We start from the raw sequence: 17,392 nt of genomic DNA, 5'->3' as shown, positions 1-17,392 counted from the left end.
CTGTTGCGGCAGTCAAATGTATTTTATTTTCCTGCGACTGGATGTCATGCAGGGAGTAGACTGGCTAAATGGCTTTGATTTAGCCAGTCTACTCCCTGCATGACATCCAGTCGCAGGAAAATAAGATGCTGACTCTTTTGCAAGCTCTGTTTGCCCTCTTTCTGGGTCAGTTATTCTACTCACTGTGATATTTGGGCTAAGTGGTCTGCGTGAGGAATCTGCAAGAAGACGTGCTATCGCAGACACACGTGGCTGCATCACATGAGCAGTTACTGATTATGTGTGATTAGAGCTCAACAAGCATTATTTCTCTAAGTCGTAACCCCAGCTTTAAGAAAAGGTACGACACAGCATCAAGTCTTTTTGTGATCTGTCAGTTTAACTACTACTAGGCTGCATTATTATAAACTGTCAGATTTGTTTATTGACAGAAAACATAGACTATGAGTGCATGTGTTCTTTTGTCCTCACCTGTGCCACATATGACAGATCTGAGATGAGAGAGAAGCTTTCCACCTCTCCTCGACCGATGTAGGTCTGCAGTAAAATGTTAACTTTGCCGTAACTGTTCTCCACGCCGCCTGCAGCTGGCAACTCACAGTAGTTACACAGCATCTGATCCAGCTCCTCCAACTCCTCATCCCGGACCTGCCGACACACATCTCCTTTGTTATATACCGCTGTACTTTATATAATAGACTTAGAACTGTGAGTAGATTTGCTGTTGAGATGGCAGTGCTGGACAGCATCTCAGACAGTCAGAGATACCTTGAGCTGTTCAAACTCCTCAGCCTTGGACAGAATACTCAGGATGTCAGCTTCTGTCCGCTGAGAGTTGAAATCTTCGTTGAACGTCTGAGGGGAGGGAAATGTAAGTGATTTGAGTTTTCCCTGCAGCCAGGGCAATACATGTAACCTCGTGCACACTCTACACAAGATCCTCCACAAATGCTTTCTTTCTTTAACCACATTAGGGCTCACCTAGTCCCATGAAGACAGTGGGGATGTGGAGAAACCTGTCTACACTGCATGTCTCTGTTTATTCTTGTACATAGTGTTCATTCATTTTTCTGCATGTGGTATCGGAATAAGTCTACCACTGCGGTGCTTTACTTTATGGAGCGAGTCTACCTCTATGGTGTTGTATCTGATGTAGAAGTGGCTGGCAGTCCTGCCCAGGTCAGTGGACGCGAAGTAACCTGTGCGCTCCTCAAAGCGGATCATCCTCGCCTTATCCAGCTTCCTGCCCGACTCCACCACCAGATCCTTTCTGTGCAGCTGCAAAGCTGGATCCATCTGAAACAAATAGGATTCTTTATATCCATTAATTACATTCAAGAATATTGCATTCAAATATTTCCAAACCCTACAAGCATTTTCTGACTCTGAAGACAGGACTTACTTATGATTTCACTCATGCTCTTAGCAGCTTGTAGTAGGTGTTCCCCTCCCTCTTTATAACCCCATGAGGGTGTAATTGTATTTTCAAAAGCAGTCATGCAAATACATGTAATCTGTGCTCTGTAAATGTTTAACACAAGTGACTCAGGCATTCAGAATCCTTACCCCTATCAAATGGATCTATTTGACTGTTTATCTTTGTTATATCCAGAGTCAACCAGACACTTGCCCCAAGTAAAAACATCCATTCAAAATCTCGGGCAAGATCTTGGAGAGACAGACAAACATTATTCAAAAAGTTCCACCAACCTGATACGTCTTGTGGTTGATGCCATACACCAGTGGATTAGCCCTCATGCGAACATACAGGTAAGTGTAACTGAGCCACTTCACAGCCTCCTCCACAGTAGTGACTGTTCCCAGAGCAATCTGAGGTACAAGACAGGTGAACCAAGCACAGCTCACTACCACCACTGCTTTCTGCCACCATCTAGTGGACATTTGATAAATGTGCAGTCATAAACATGTGCTACCGTCTGCTCCCACCAACTTATCAGTCATAACATGCCATTCATTGAACATTTCCAGTTCATTTCATGCTATTTGAATAAATAAGCATGTCCAGTTCACCGTACCAAATCTAAATCAAATCAAATTTAATTTATATGGCACTTCTTATGCTTAAAACGCAACACAAAGAGCCTCACAGAGGCTAAAAACAACAAAACAAATCTAATTCTTTCGTTGCTAATTTCTGAAGGTGAAAAACCTTTATCATTTTGAAAATTCATGCTGCACATTCCTGTAATGAACCAGAAAACATTGGAAGAGAAACTATGCTTTCTAGCCAAAGATGCTTTGTTATAAATGTGTTATATTGCTACTTTTCTGTTGCTTTACTATAATTCTACAATACTTAGAAGTTATTTAGAAATGCCCAAAAAGAATCAAAACTTTCATGGGTGTGAGGTACTATAAATTTCAGATTTCAAAGGTGTATTGACTTCATTTAACACACATACTGATTTAGATCATTTAAAGTCGTCTTTGGTTGAGACAGAAAATATAACCTCACACAAAATGTGTTCACCACTATCTAGCTGTTTTTTTAACAGGAAGACTGGAGTTAGTGTTTGCCTGATACTTCACCTGCTCAGTGTTTTCAACAGGTGGGTCATGATGGCAGGCAGCCCAGTTAAGCTACACCGTTTTCTGCTGCCACGTGTGCAGAAACTCTTATTTCTAAACTTGCTTTTTGTTAACTTTTGTTTTTATATTGCTAGTTGTAGCATTTTGCTGTGAAGCACTTTGTGATATTTATCTTGAAAGGTGCAAATGAAATTTTTACTTACTTATTTACGTTTTTACATTGCTCAAATCAACAGGAGGGCGCTCTTGTTTGTTTCCACACCTTTCACTTTATGCAATATCATATTCATAAGTAGGCACTAGTACTATGTTGACTTTCCATCTCTGTGTGAAACCTACTCCCACAGGCCACTTTATCCGGTCCACCTGTGAAATCTAATGCAAGCCAAGTTCTGCTGTTAAGCCCTTTCACACATGTACTGCTTTCCAATAATCTGGTAGAAATTCCAGAAAGACCCAATCATCAGATGCTGTTTAGTAACCTTTTGTGAAGGTGTTCATTTCAATATGGCACATGTGAGAACAGCTGTGATGGTTAAAGCACAGATACACACAGCAGTAGTGGGTTCATTTAGCTTCAGATCAGCTGTTCTACAGTAATAAGCTGCAGCACCGAGCTGAATACTTCACATCACCTGAGCCAAACAATCAGCTCTGTGTCAGATCCTATATGAATGATGTTAACTGCTCCCACCCACCACCCTTTTGTTTTTATAATGTTATGGGTTAAATGTAACCCTACTAGGAGTATTGTGTGGTGCTTGTCCGATAAAAACAATATTCACTGTGTTTATCGGACATGGTGTTCTCCGGTGAAGTAAAAGATCCTGTTTCGAGATGGTAACCACTATACTGTTACTTTAGTACATTTAAAGCCCACTTCTATTCCACCTCACAGTGTGCACTGTAATATCTTGCAAAGCCATTAATGCTGCGTTTCTAATGTCTGCTAATGATTTCACATTTGCACTACAATGAGGGAAAATTCTACTCTTCACTTATCACTGAGCTCATGGTGGACCACTGGACTAAATTTGAAAGACCTCCTCATACTTAAATCGCCTCATGTACATTAATTGGATGGACTTATCTGTAAGAAGGGACATTTGAATAGTCTGCCATAAAGGTCTAACTGTGTGTCTATTATCGGCAGAGTAATAAAAAAAAAAGTGAGATTTTTTGGTGTTTATGCTCTGTAAATGCAGTCTAATGCTCACGTGTAAATGTACATCCAAAAGAGAGTGACACTGGATCAGTAATCAAGTTAAATCATCGTGATGTGAGATGCTGACACCTCATGTCATTTTGTTCCCAGAAACAACTTAAAGGACAATGAAACATGCTCTGGTTTAAACTACTGACAGAGTAAATATTTTCCACCACAACGTTGGCTTCTGCAACACTCCTCTTTTAAGCAGAGGGGAGAAAAAAGAGAGACTGTTCCAGAAACAGAAGACATTGTCCAAATGGAAACTAACCTCTGCATTTAGGTTGTCGGACAGGCTGCTCAGGAACTGACTCTCAATGGGATTCTGCTGGGTGAGCAGGGTCAAGTAATGACTCAGCTTGTCATGAGTGGTGATGATAGTGCCCTCACCATACTTGTCAAACTGTGGCCGACCTGCACGGCCAAAAATCTGCATGACGTCCAGGATGCCCAGATCCACGAAAGCACCGCGTTTTGCATCGTAGATTTGAGTTCCCTGTTACACACACACACAAAAACAAACCATCAAAATGTATGTTTCTTTGTGTCGGGCCCTGTTTTATGATGACATCATATGTGTGCCGTCTGATCCTGACACGTGCACAGGAGCAAATAACAGTTCTGAATGGAGTCAACTACAGAATCAAGTCTCATAGAGGAGTTCATTTCTCAAAGCAGACCTGATAAACAGAGTCAGAGAACACATCCGTAACACTTGAACAGTGTTCAGGACAATGTGTGCACCTTGTGTGTGAGCTGGTTGCTGCTTTGTTTATGGACCAGCGCAGTTGGAGGATGTCATCCACCACAACAGAAGCTCCACTAAGGGCCAGTCCTCATTTGACACCACACACTAACGCGTCCGGCTTAGAAATCTGCCTCCCTGACTGTTTTACGAATGGAAACCAAAAAAAGAAATTTCCAGGTTTTGAACTGATTTTTTTCAAACGGAGACATAAAAAGTGCTCTGCACTCGATCCAAAATATTAACGATCTACCACAGCAGCACAACTGGGATGCATGAACATCCAAAAAGAGCATCGTGGAGCCACCACAGTAAGTGCGTATTACAGCCACTTTTGTCTGATCTTTGGCTGGTGTCAGAGCCTGGGAGCCATCCCTGCGTCATCATTTATGGTGTTCACAACAAACTTAGTGTCAACCCAGGTAAGACTCCACATAGGTTAGCAAATGAAAACGGCTGGAATGGCAAAGCTGTCATTAATGCAATTAATTGAATCTTAATTTCATTTGCAATTATAGCAACAATGAAAAAAGATAATCAGCATAAAATGATTATTGTGCTGCATTCCATCTCATCTCCTCTGTGATAAATCCAGCGTAGCCCTTTCACAGGAGCACACTTAAAGTTCCAACAGACTGCCCAGCTGTGTGGATGCTTAGTTCAGCTTCAGTCCACACCACAGACAGGCTTTCTTTAAAAGGAAAGAAAACCTTCACATACGTGAACCTGTGGTCCTCGGAGGGTGTCTCATGCATTGCCTTTGCACCCGCAGAGCCAAACAGCTTTTCTAGACAGGCTTTACAGTCACAAATCTCTGCTGCCGTGTCTACGCACCTTCTAATCAATGACTCACCTCACCTTGAAGTTTTAAAAGTCACTGAGCAGTTGTGGTAAATAATCCTAAACACAGCTTTGACCAATGTAATCAAGATTATGATTTTGTTACGGTATAATAAAGCAGGCCCAACACAGGCTGAACGATTAAAGGAAGTTCTTATTATCATTCATGGGTAAATGGCCCAAAATGCTAATACATCTGAATAAACTATACAAATTAAAAACCTTGTTAGCTGCAGCACCAACATAATATTTCCTTCAGTTTGATTAAAGTTTGCCACAGAAAACAGCTGTTTAACGAATCCTGAGAGTTTTTTACACTATGAAACAATATTTTTGATATATTGGGTAAGATACAGAACCACTTAAATCTCCTTTAATCATTGAGTTCATATTTGCTTCAGTGGCTGTAATGAATGTCTCTGGGATCCCTGGAAGTCTGAAACCTTTTTTTTTTTACACAAACTGAGACAACTAAAAGGCCACAAAGGAAAAATGAATATCAAATACCTTGATGATGACTGCATGGGCCGGCAAGTTGACTCCCCAGGCCAAGGTGGCAGTGCAGATCAGCACCTTGAGGTGGCCTCTGGAGAACATGCTCTCCATCAAGCTGCGGTCAGACCGGAGCATCCCAGCATGGTGGATCCCAAAGCCTTCAGGAAACATTTCCTTCATCTGCTTGTTTCTTGAGCGTTGTATCTGAAAGAGATGGTCAGAAGGTATTTGAATAAAAAACAGTGCTGGAGAGAATGTGCAGGGAGGCAAAAATTAGACTTAAGTAAGTTTATATCAAAAGCTGTGTGAAAACGGCAGATTGGACTGAAGAAATGATGAAGTTTCGGTGTAATCTGTTGGTTTCCTTAGCTAGGATATTGTTTTGAATTGGCTCTACATGAATGAATTGGATTATTTTGAAATTAATTAACTGGATTTCATTGGATTATGATTACAATGAATTGAATTCCAATTGGCTTGAATTGGACTATATTACTTAAGTGCCTTGAGATGACAATTGTTGTAATTTGGCGCTTTATAAATAAAATTGAATTGAAATGAAAATAAGAAGAAAGAGGAAAAATAGGAGGACTAGAAAAAGGGATTTTGTATATTCTTTGTTACAATGTGAGTTATAGTAACATGTACACTCATGTATGTCAGCAGTTCAGAAATCATAGGTAAGTTGCATAAAAAACTTAAATAGCTAAATGGACTATTAAAGCAGACTATAGGAAATTAGAGCACAAAGGTGCAGGCTTAGATGTAGATTCCTACTGCAGCTAAAAAAAACAGTTGGGGAGATTGAGATGTGTGCTTTGACTGACAGCAGGCCTGTGACCTGGCCAGGCTTGAGGGGAGTCCTCATCACAGGGCTTTATCTCTCTCTGGGCATCTAAATGGAGGTCAAGGCCCAGCAGTCCTCTGCACCGCAAACAGACAGCCCATTACTGCCAGCAGCAGTGTGCCTCACACACACTGAGCCAATGGTTGGGCTGCAATGAAAGTCTGGATTTGTATGCAAAACAGGTGGATTAAGGAGGGAGAACTGAGACCAAACTGTGCAACGTGCTGATTCGTGTCTGACTGTAGGTGACGTCATGTAGAGCGTCATATAAATCATTTTCTTAGAAAACTGGACACCTGGACAATGTGCAGTTTGGTCAAATAATTTTGTCATATTTTATACTTTTGAGACAAAATGCTGGTAACGAATGAACAAATTGTTGGTCTTCCTTTCTGTGGGAGAGGTCATTTTATCACAGAATTAGGCTTTTCTGACAGCACTCAAAGGAGCGGGGTTCAAGAGACTTTCAAAGTTCAAGTTAAGTGACCTCCACGTCTTAAAGCTACAATGAGCTATTGTTGCTTTTTTTCTAGAGAAATGTTACCTTTACAAAACCAAAGCTGTCAAATGACTTGGTATCAACCTTTAAGCTTTCTTCTTTTCAAAATTCACATGAAAAACATCCTCAAATTCAGTCTTCCACAGCTCTAAGACCAAATGAACAGCCTTGGGTTCAATGGAGAAAAACTTCCATCCATTCAGTATAGCAAATCAGAGCACAGCCTTATAGCAGTGGGTCAGTTGTGTCAGCTACCAGCTCTGATATGCCTCCCCAACCTCTCAAGTCAACCTTTCCTCATGAATTCCTATCATTCCATTGCCATTCAATTATCCAGGCTTCTACTTCTCTGTGTCCAATCTTATGTGCTGCACTTGAGGTCTGAGTCCAGCTTTAAAGAGGGGTGAAAGTGAAAGTTACGTCCTATCTTCTCAAAGCCTCAGACACTGGATCTGCTGCTTTGTGTCCTCTTCGTGGGCACTAAGTGCTGGGCAGTGCTGTATTTCACATGACAAAAGTCTAAACAAATGAAAAGTTATTAGGACTGAAAGAGCTACAACAGCTTGAGTTTAAGTCATATTCATTTAATCTTTGCATTCATATTTATCTGTAAATGCTTCCTGTCACCCCGCCTTTCGCCCGATGACTGCTGGGATAGGCTCCAGCCCACCCGCTACCCGACCGACGGATTGACAGTATAGGAAATGGATGGATGGATGCTTCCTGTCTTTGAATGACATGCTTGTGTGGTTATGATGGCTGCCTCACATATGGAGTGTTTGTTCAACGCATCGGTTGCGTATATCCTTAAAGCTAACAATACCTAAGATACAATATGCAGGTGACTGGTCGAAGCGGTGTGGAGAATATGAATGAATTTACAGACCTTAAACACCATCTGAAATGACTCAGTTGTCATGTTTTCTGCCGCGATCGTGACATCAACGAAACATTAATCCATTCATCCAGAGCCTCCATTTTCACTTTTCACTTCTCTAGCAACAAACATATTATGTTTACAGAATGCTGCTGACGGAGCAGACCTACGGTCTCCATTTGAAGCATGTATATATCTGGCATTAGAAAATGATTGTTTGGCCAAAACACTCAGCTATATGTATTCATGAAGCAATCTTGGACAAATCAGTCAGTTAAGACTGCAAGCAGGCTTTGATGACGGAAGGGTGCGCATGACTTGAATTTTCTGGTTCTAAATTCACACAGAGCCCAAGTTAATATCATCAGCACAAGAGAGATTAAATGCTTCGTCTTTAGGAAGCAACCACCCGTTAAGATGTTCACTGGTTACAGGGTTGCTTTTGGGATATTGCAAATCCATCATCAAGGGAAACATTCTGATCATTTAGAGGAATCTGAACAATGAAACATTTTGAATAGTTTATGCTTATTTGTTGACTAGTTGAATCTGAAAGGGTTACTGAACACTCGGAATGTCTTCAGTTGTGTTGTGCCATGTAGAAAATATTACTGAGAAAGAAAATACTTGGTTATGTAAGATGTCTGGGTTAGTTTGGCACAAAAACAAAGACTGAAAAGTTCTTCTACAAAAAGAACAGCTTGCACGGGCTCAGTATTCAGTCCAGTTTTTTTTCATTCTAGGGAGAAAAAAGGAGCTGATCACAGTCTTGTGAGTCATTTGTAAAATACAAATATTGAACGGTCAGGAATAGAGAAATGGCAGTTCTGGTCTGCTGTACAGTACATCTGGATTCCTAACGGACTTAGTCTATATGATATTGTGTGGCTTGACCTGGCCCTCTTCACTGCACTCTCTACAGACAAGACTTAAAGGGCCGTCAGCATAGTTTGACAGGTGGAAAATAGGTCATATTGAATAAAATAGTTATCATTAAACATGTGAAAGTCTTTTTTATGATAAGGCATGAACCAGTTCATTTTCTCAGACTGACCAACTATAGTTGGACAAGGAGTTATGGAGCCACCGATCGGCACGTTCAAGTAATCTGAGATGGCTTCAATTTGGATGCATGGATATCTTTCATACAATACGACCGGTCTGTGCGGTTCTTTCACAGGACAGCCTAACTTCTGAAACAAACCTACCTTCTGATATTTCCCTCTGGTAGACTCTCCGGCATCAAAAACAAAAGCCTTGCATTATCCCTATAAAATGAAATATTGATGGGAGAGTGTGACAGTAAATGCTATTGTTATGCTGGTACTCTTCCACTCTCAATTCCATGCCTTATGCAGGGACTTATTAGAGTAAGATTCCCCAAAAACATGACAAAAAGAATTCCTGCTAAAGCTCATATGTGTAAAGGCATATGTCTGAAAGGGAGGGCAAACTCTGGCCTGGTGGAATTCCTGAGGGCCAGGATGCGCACACTGCTGTTGAGACACGTGTGCTGGGGAAGGTGGGTAATTGAAATGCTTCTCCTGAGGCTTTGCTTTGAGGTGTCACAATGGTTTACAGCCATGCTTCCAGCCTCTAATCTAAGGTGAGTTAGCGCTGATGTCTGCGGTGCCATGACTGTATTTGAGATGGCAGCGACCTAAGCTCCTGATCAGGTCCCATTAGGCGTTGCCGCTTGCTGCAGCCGCTGTTGCAAATCCTGCTTGGTCCAGAGACAGCCAGCTGCCAGCTCCACTCACTGTCTATCAGGGCTGTGACTTTGTGAAGAACCTCAGCTAACACCAGGGCTAAACTAAATTATTCTGCACATTTAAACTGCATCAAAGGTCACTAAATACATCTATGCTGAAGCGTGTGTTTTTACAATCTTCATAATTCAATTGAGCTTTAAAGCATGGTGATCCTTTAAGAAGCAGCACACATGACTCACACAAAAGCAGTTTTAGGAACAGATAAAATGAGGCAAATGATTTGCATCAACACTGATTCTCATTAGTACCAGGACTATTCATTAAATTGTTAAGCAAAGCTACAATGGCTGGTTGCAGATCTCATTTAGTGGCCCTTGATAGTGCTAATGTTTAGTGCTCCAGCGGCTGGCTGTTAACGCTGGATAGGCAGGAGAGCGGGGGAGGATGAACTCCTACTCATACTTACTCCACTCCACTTTTCCATTATGATTTGCCTCTTTCTCTGAACATGCTGTGCTATTTTAGCTCAATCTCAGGGAGGGTATTTATTAAATATGCAGCAAGTTATGTCAGCAGTACAAAGCTTTGTATAATCATATTTTTACAATTAAATTGGGGATTTCCCACAGATATGGTATAGTTTATCTGATTTGCATTAATTGCCATATTTTGTGCATTTTATATAAGAACTGATATATATAAGAAGTCCCTGCTGCACTCTAAATCCTGCTATTAGTTTATGAGCAAATATGAGTCAAACTGTCAGTTTTCAAATAACAAAATGAGTGAAAAAATTAAACAGAAATCCCTGTTGGAGAAACCTCCCCAACTGAACCACTGTTGTAAACTGATGAAAAACAACGGCGCACGAAAATAAGTGTTCAATTGGCTGATTCAATCACACTGCTGTAGACTGAAGCTGCCGGGACGCAAAGTCTAGGAAAATAAAAAGAGCTTCCTCTCTATGCATGCATGTAGGCAGATGCAACACAAAACGAGAGTCATGTCACTTCTGCTGTGAAAACTTTTTAAAAGGTGGTGGATGCTATGTTTGTTCTACACTGTGATATAATATCACACAGCTCTGTAACTGCGGATACAATATTAATGAACAATATATACTGTCCTTTCTTTACAAGACAGTGCTCTGTATCCAGAGGATTTGAATAAATAAAAGTAGAAAACCAAACAAGCTTGTTTTCAACTTGTTTAGAAGATAGAATTCCATTAACAGTTCTGCTTGGGTGGTGAAAACGTGCTAAGACAACAAACTGCCTGCAGCTCTCAAAATACATTTAAACTGCAACATGGAAGCAAACACGGCTCTGTGAAAAGAGGATATAAAGTCTGAGTGATTTTGCTGATGTGGTGTTTGTTCTTTTGAATTAACCAGAAGTCAAGTGTACAACACCAGTCCTTTGTTCTTGAACATAGTGGGTGGCACACTCTGCTGTTTTAATGCTGATGAGGAAGCAATGAAAGAAGAAAATGGTGGTACTATGCAGAACCACAATAACATGCAAGACTGCTCCCTGAGGGTATGAGACTGCAGATGGGCTGCAGTGCCAGAGTCGTCAGAAGGGACAGAGAAGTACTTCACACTTCATAGTTTTCTTTACACTCTCCCATCATTTTACAAAGCCCTTTTTCTACTTAAAGCAGCTGTTTGTGGGGTATGTGTCACTCCTATTTGCACCAGCCTTTGAGGTGTTGCCCGTTGTTGTTGATCAGTCCACTTGGGAGTGAGTTTGGCAAGATGACAGATTGTCACAGATGTGAAAGAATGAAAGGATAGGCGGTGGACTAAGTCTGTAAAAATAGCACCGAATAAAAGAAAACAGAGACATTAATGAGCTGAGTCTGTTGCTGAGTCCCTCGAGGCTTCGCACTAAGAGGCATCAGAGAGTCGGCTCCGATGTAGTTTGTCCAAAAAAATGACATGAAAGCTGCACATCTAAAAGCCAAAGAGTTTAAAGAGAATTACGTCGTCACAGGCAAAGTGAGCATGTTCTGGTGCACCTGCACAGTGGCATCATTGCTGATTAAAACATTTTATTATACACTATTACATTTTAACAAATATTTCTGAACACATACCCAGTATTAAAACTGGTGTGAAGGTGTGACAGTTGCTACTTTACAGCCTTATATAAACCTGCACAAATATGTAAAACAATTGTGTAATGGACCCATGGGACCACAAGGTGTCTCTTATCCTCCACACAAAAATCAGCCCTGGCACCAGCCACATGTGCTCATTTTGGAGAAAGGGATACTTAAAACGTTATGCGAAAAAACAAAAAACCCAGAAGATGTGGGGTTAAGAGGAGGAGATGAGAGGGGGGAGGAAAAGGAGAGGCTGGATTGTCAGAGTCGGAGCAAATGAAAGTCAAGTAGGCCTGCGAGTGCTCTACGGAGAGCTTTCCTGAAAGCAGGTTACAATGCATCTCTAGAGATTACAAACCCGTAGAGGCTTTAATCAATATTAATACTAATTTAGATTTATTTTTCAATTGGAACTTCCAAGCTAAATTAGGGACAAAAGAAAAATAAATAACACCTCATTAATGCAAATACATTTTTAATGCTACCAAGAACAGAAAACCGATGAACAAGCACATTTAACAGGCAAAACTCCAGTCACGCCTGTCTGTCACGCTTAATTACTTTGTACATGTAAAAATGAATAAACTCTCAATCTGTGCTCTATACATTTTCTTGCTGTCAACAAACCACCAAGCCTGAAAGTGTCCTGACAAATAATGCGAGTCTACAAGAGCTTGATATCTTCATCCCAGGTCTGGGTGTCCCTAAAGCACATCAGTAAGCTATCAGTACTCTTTCATAACTCGCTCAGTATCTAAACAGGGGAAGCACCATCTGGCATGACAAACCAAGGAAGCTTCACGAGAACTGTGTGTAGAAAGAAATGGCTAACTCCTCTGACTGCGCTGGGGGCCCATTCAGGGCTCCGTGTTAGCTCTTATGGCATTTATTCTGCAGGCTCTTCCCAAGGGAACACTGGTGGTGGCAACATTAAGGACATTACATCCTGCCCTTGCCCAGCAGTGTGGGAGTTGGTTTTCTCAGGAGAAAATGCCATTCTACATCACAGATATGTGCATGAAGCATGCTCGCACGTTGATGGCAGACCATGCCCATGAGAACACAGCAGCACTGTGCCAGTCTAAATCCTGAAACACTGCGGATCTTAAACACTGATCCCACAGGTGTGCAGCCCATGTCACAGCACATAGATAAAGCTGAGCTCTTCAAAGGGACCGCAGGGAACATTGGCCCTCAACTCCCACGTAGCCTGATTTACTGACATACATATTAATAATATCAAAGGTGTAATCCGTGATTTTTTACACATATTAAAGTGCACAGCAATCAAAAATAACTCAAAAATACAATGAGCCATTAGAATAGTTGGCCTTCAGCCCAAAGTTTCAAACTCATAACCCTGTTGGAGTCAAGGTGCCGACTCTGCTGCACCACTGTGCAGTGAATATGTGCCTCTAAATTACAGCAAAATCTATTTGGACGAGCAGAAGTCGAAAGCTTCTTCCACAGCTTCATATAATGTCAAAAGGTTCAAAAACAAAGCATTTGCAATACAAAACAGAAGATACACACACAGACTATAAGTAGCAGACTTATCCACATAAATTTACATAAAATCAAGCATAGAAAAGAGGAATGACGCCAAGGATGGCTTGAAAGATCAATGAGAGTGACCTGATGCAACTCTTTTCTCAAATCATTTCAAACGGGTTGAATGATGATGAGAACAGAGAGAGAACTGTGTTGCTTCTCAGTCATCCAGGTCATGGTAATCCTGTGTTTAAATAAAAGACATTTCTTTCAAGAACCAAAAGAAGAAACGTGCACAGAGACACCGGGAAGAATGGGACAGCTGAATTCATCTGCACAGAAAAAGTGTCGTTTCCCAAACATTCTAAACTGGTGGATTCAATACACAGAAGAAAACTGACTGACTTCACAATAAAGTTTTCAAAGCTGTCAAACATACTGTGAAAATGCTGAAACTGACATTTAGCAACACCAGTATTTGGTGTCAGAGCTAATACTGTACAGAAGCAAGAGTGCTTACTTTTTAAAGGGTTTTATCCACCTTTTTAAATGATCAATTTCTTGAATATTTTGGTACATAGCAAAGTGCAATTCAATGAATTAGTGTGTTAAACATTTAATAGCCCATGTGTGTGTGGTATTTAACTGTGGAAGACAGAGACATAAACAGCTTAATAATTGGGAGCAATGCCAAAGCATCACATTTCACGGTTTCCACTTCACACCCACACAGTTTCCGTCATAATACACCATTTAAATGCTAAGTGTACAAACATGATCAAAAGGCAGAGCTGCAGTGTAAAATGCTTTTCTATTTCAAAAGAAGACTTAATAATTATCAACTAAAAAAACAACTGCATTTAGCAAGAACTGAGTGTAGAGGGGGAATTTAGATATCTAAGCATGATTGACAGCCTCTCCAAGCCCTGAGATTAAGCCAATTAAATAACATGGGGAGGGGAGAGAAAAATAAATAATCTAAAGCAGGATAAATAAATGCTAAATTATATGATTGACCTTAGAGGGGCATTATTTCACCGCACATGCATATTGGAGATTAAAAAACACCTATAAATATTAATGTGGGGCAATTTCCAGAGTGCAAATAAGCAGTGCATTATCTCTGTGTGGGTTTAGAGTGGAGTCAGCCTGATGCCCCTTCCTTTGGCAGAGCCGACTGGACTGACAAACACTCAAAGATGAACTAATGGAGTGGATAATTCCCATTATGTTGGGACACAGGTAGAGGAGCCCAGAGTGAATTACTATATAGTTGGGCCATATTTGAAAAGATTCTCTCACATACACAAACTGCAGAAATGCTTTAAAAGTAATGTTTCAATGACTAACCAGGTCACAATGCACCATTTTTAGTTCCATAATCTCTTGCCTCTATTTCCAGTTTTACAAAGCATGAAAAGTGATCTGATTTGTATACATATCCCATTTAAATAGAGAAGAGATTAGAGGCACATCAATCTTGGCCCAGCCCCAGGGAATGGAGGAAAAGGTTACTAAATTTATCACTCTGCCTAGTGTTGCAGGAGATTTAAATATGGGAGTTGGAGTCTGACTGACCGTCCTCTGAGAAAGAATAAAGCCCCACCCCTGTGTACTCTCACAGTACAGACACCATTAATTACACATGCTCACCATCAGTGCTCTTTTCTGTAGTCTGCAATGTAGTGTAAAAACTGGATATAGACTTGCACAAACATAGACCTGCATAGTAATTATAGGCTGTAGAATTCAGCATTCTCAAAGTGGAGCAGCTTAGTCACAGAGATCTAAACAAATGCAATAAAGAAAAATGAAAATAACAATAATTACCAATCCCCAAAGAACACGTTCTTATTTCATCATTTGCAAATTGATGTCGTATGTATAATTGTACATTTCCAAAGAACAGTAAATGGGCACCGAAAGCCCACAAATCTGCAAAATAGATGAGCTGGAAGGCACGAGTTTAGTGTTGAGCTCTTTTTCACTGGCAGCTCCTGACAGAAATGCTGCTTCTAACAGTGAACCAACAGTTAATGAACATAAAAGGAGTGGATGGAAATGTACGCACAGAAGCATTCCACTCAGCTAATTTTCTCAAAATGTGGTTACATTTATTGTAGATTTGAGCAGAAACACAGTTTATGATAGCTAAGCACTGTCAAACGATTCAGATTATAGAGGATCTGTTTTTTTCTAAACATTAAAGGATTAAATGAAGAGCAGTTGTTTTCTCAGCTTACTTTTGCAAACAGTATCGCATCACTATTGATTTGCTGTCTTATCTATGTCTTAACTTTCAAGCTTGAAAAATGCTAAAAGCACTAATCTAACGTGGCTTTCCAGATATCTGCACACTGCTGGTCTTAATCATCTGTATGTATGCATTCAGTTAAACCCTTTAATGAAACCTGTTCTGTCAAAATATCTTTGACAAATAAGCACTTCGATTAAGTGTACAGGAGATTCTTATGACGAATCAAGTCTCTCTTCAACACATCAAACTCTTAAATGTTTTTCTTATTTACCTGTTTCTCACACTGGCCGTAGTCTGAACCCTGGTCTGGTTGAAAGAAGCAGATTTCTCCTTGATTCTTTGCCATCTCTATCAACCCCATGGCGGTCCTCACAGTGGCATTACGAGCATGCACGAACACCATCACCTGTGGTAAGGAGATCTTCATTACATCTGCAGAACAAATCAATTCTACAGAAATTCTACAGAGTCCAAACCCTTGATGCAACATGCAGTTTCTTCATTTGTTTAAGTAACTCTGTAAAACTGTCATGGAGCCAAAACTTAAATGATCCGAAAAGATATGTTGGATTTTGTGTGTGGAATTCTGCCTTTTTTATCTTTTTGGTCAGAATGAGCGCTCGTGTTTTATATGAAACCATCTTGTCCAAATGTCTTACTTCATTTGCAGGGAGGTTTTATTCCCAATGAGCATTTTTCACCACATGTTTACTTATCTCTGATTAGGGTGATTACCTGAAAAGAAATGCTTTTTTAAAAACAACAGTCGGGTTTCTAAATTAAACTGAAAGTGCTTTGGCTGTATGTGCGATCACACTGCCCATAAAAAGCCATTCAGGCTCAGTCAGAAGGTTTTTTTCTTTTAGCAATACATTGCAAGCTTTGGTTAAAGTAACAGATTATTTGACAGAAACATACAGCATAGTAGATATTTACTTTCATGAATGCCTTATGTGATCAGGGGACATGCAGGTTGTCCCTGAAAGGAAACCTTCCCAACATATTTTTAATTGATTAAATACAATTCAGAATTCTCAGCCATTTTTACACATTAGATACAACATTAATGCTTTGTCAGTCTCCTCAGGTGATGACATTCAGTCACTCACACGCTGGTCCCTTTTCTGTTGAGGCTTCTCACCGTTCATTCAGACATACAGAGCCACGGTGAGCATGTAATAATCTGTGATTTAGATGAAATTGGACAGAGCATCAAGTGCACATGCTATGACTGGAGGGCTACAATATAATGATCCATTGCAGTTTTCATGGCCCCATAGCAGCTGATATTAGCAAAGTTCACAGTGGTTGTGTAAAACGTAGAACTGATGGTTGGATGCAACTCAAAATCGAAACTTTCTCACATGCTGAAGCTTTGTAACGCTCAGCGTTTTACTTCTAATGCTTTAACTGCATTACAGAGATAATGAACTGGAGGAAAACATTACGTAGATTATACCTGAGGACATTTTTTTCTGCACTATAACAACCAGGTGGTGGAGAAACTGCATCATCACATAAAACATTGGAAGTCCTCACAATTGGGATTGGTTGAAAATTGATATATGGTCAGAGAAAAGAACCTTCAGCTACAGTTAAAATGACTGTCTCTCATTCATTTATGGTACATAGAACTCTGTGCTGCAGGTAATTATCATATGTAAAACGATGTTGCAGCAAAGTTTGAGCTGTACTGGTATTTATTAATCTGATATCTTGACCTGTCTGACTCCTCTGAACAGCTGATCTAATGGCCAATCAATCCA

The 17,392-nt window shown here is 40.4% G+C and overlaps 1 protein-coding gene across 1 annotated transcript in view; it reads right to left on the bottom strand.

Annotated features, from left to right (window-relative positions):
• Nucleotides 1-17,392, bottom strand: part of ascc3 (activating signal cointegrator 1 complex subunit 3) — a 152,008-nt gene that overhangs the window by 45,742 nt on the left and 88,874 nt on the right. Inside the window, exons 14-20 of the mRNA XM_072394952.1 lie at nt 15,898-16,032; nt 5,850-6,041; nt 4,029-4,253; nt 1,711-1,830; nt 1,132-1,296; nt 769-855; nt 472-648 (exon numbers count right to left, since the gene is read on the bottom strand). Of these exons, the coding sequence (XP_072251053.1) occupies nt 472-648; nt 769-855; nt 1,132-1,296; nt 1,711-1,830; nt 4,029-4,253; nt 5,850-6,041; nt 15,898-16,032 (1,101 nt within the window). The remainder of the gene's footprint in view (nt 1-471; nt 649-768; nt 856-1,131; nt 1,297-1,710; nt 1,831-4,028; nt 4,254-5,849; nt 6,042-15,897; nt 16,033-17,392) is intronic.

The sequence above is a fragment of the Leuresthes tenuis genome, unplaced genomic scaffold (assembly GCF_036924035.1).
Source record: "Leuresthes tenuis unplaced genomic scaffold, fLeuTen1.0.hap1 SCAF_10, whole genome shotgun sequence".
Taxonomy (NCBI): domain Eukaryota; kingdom Metazoa; phylum Chordata; class Actinopteri; order Atheriniformes; family Atherinopsidae; genus Leuresthes; species Leuresthes tenuis.
Note: the sequence above shows the minus strand (reverse complement) of the source record. Positions and strands in the feature narration are given on the sequence as shown.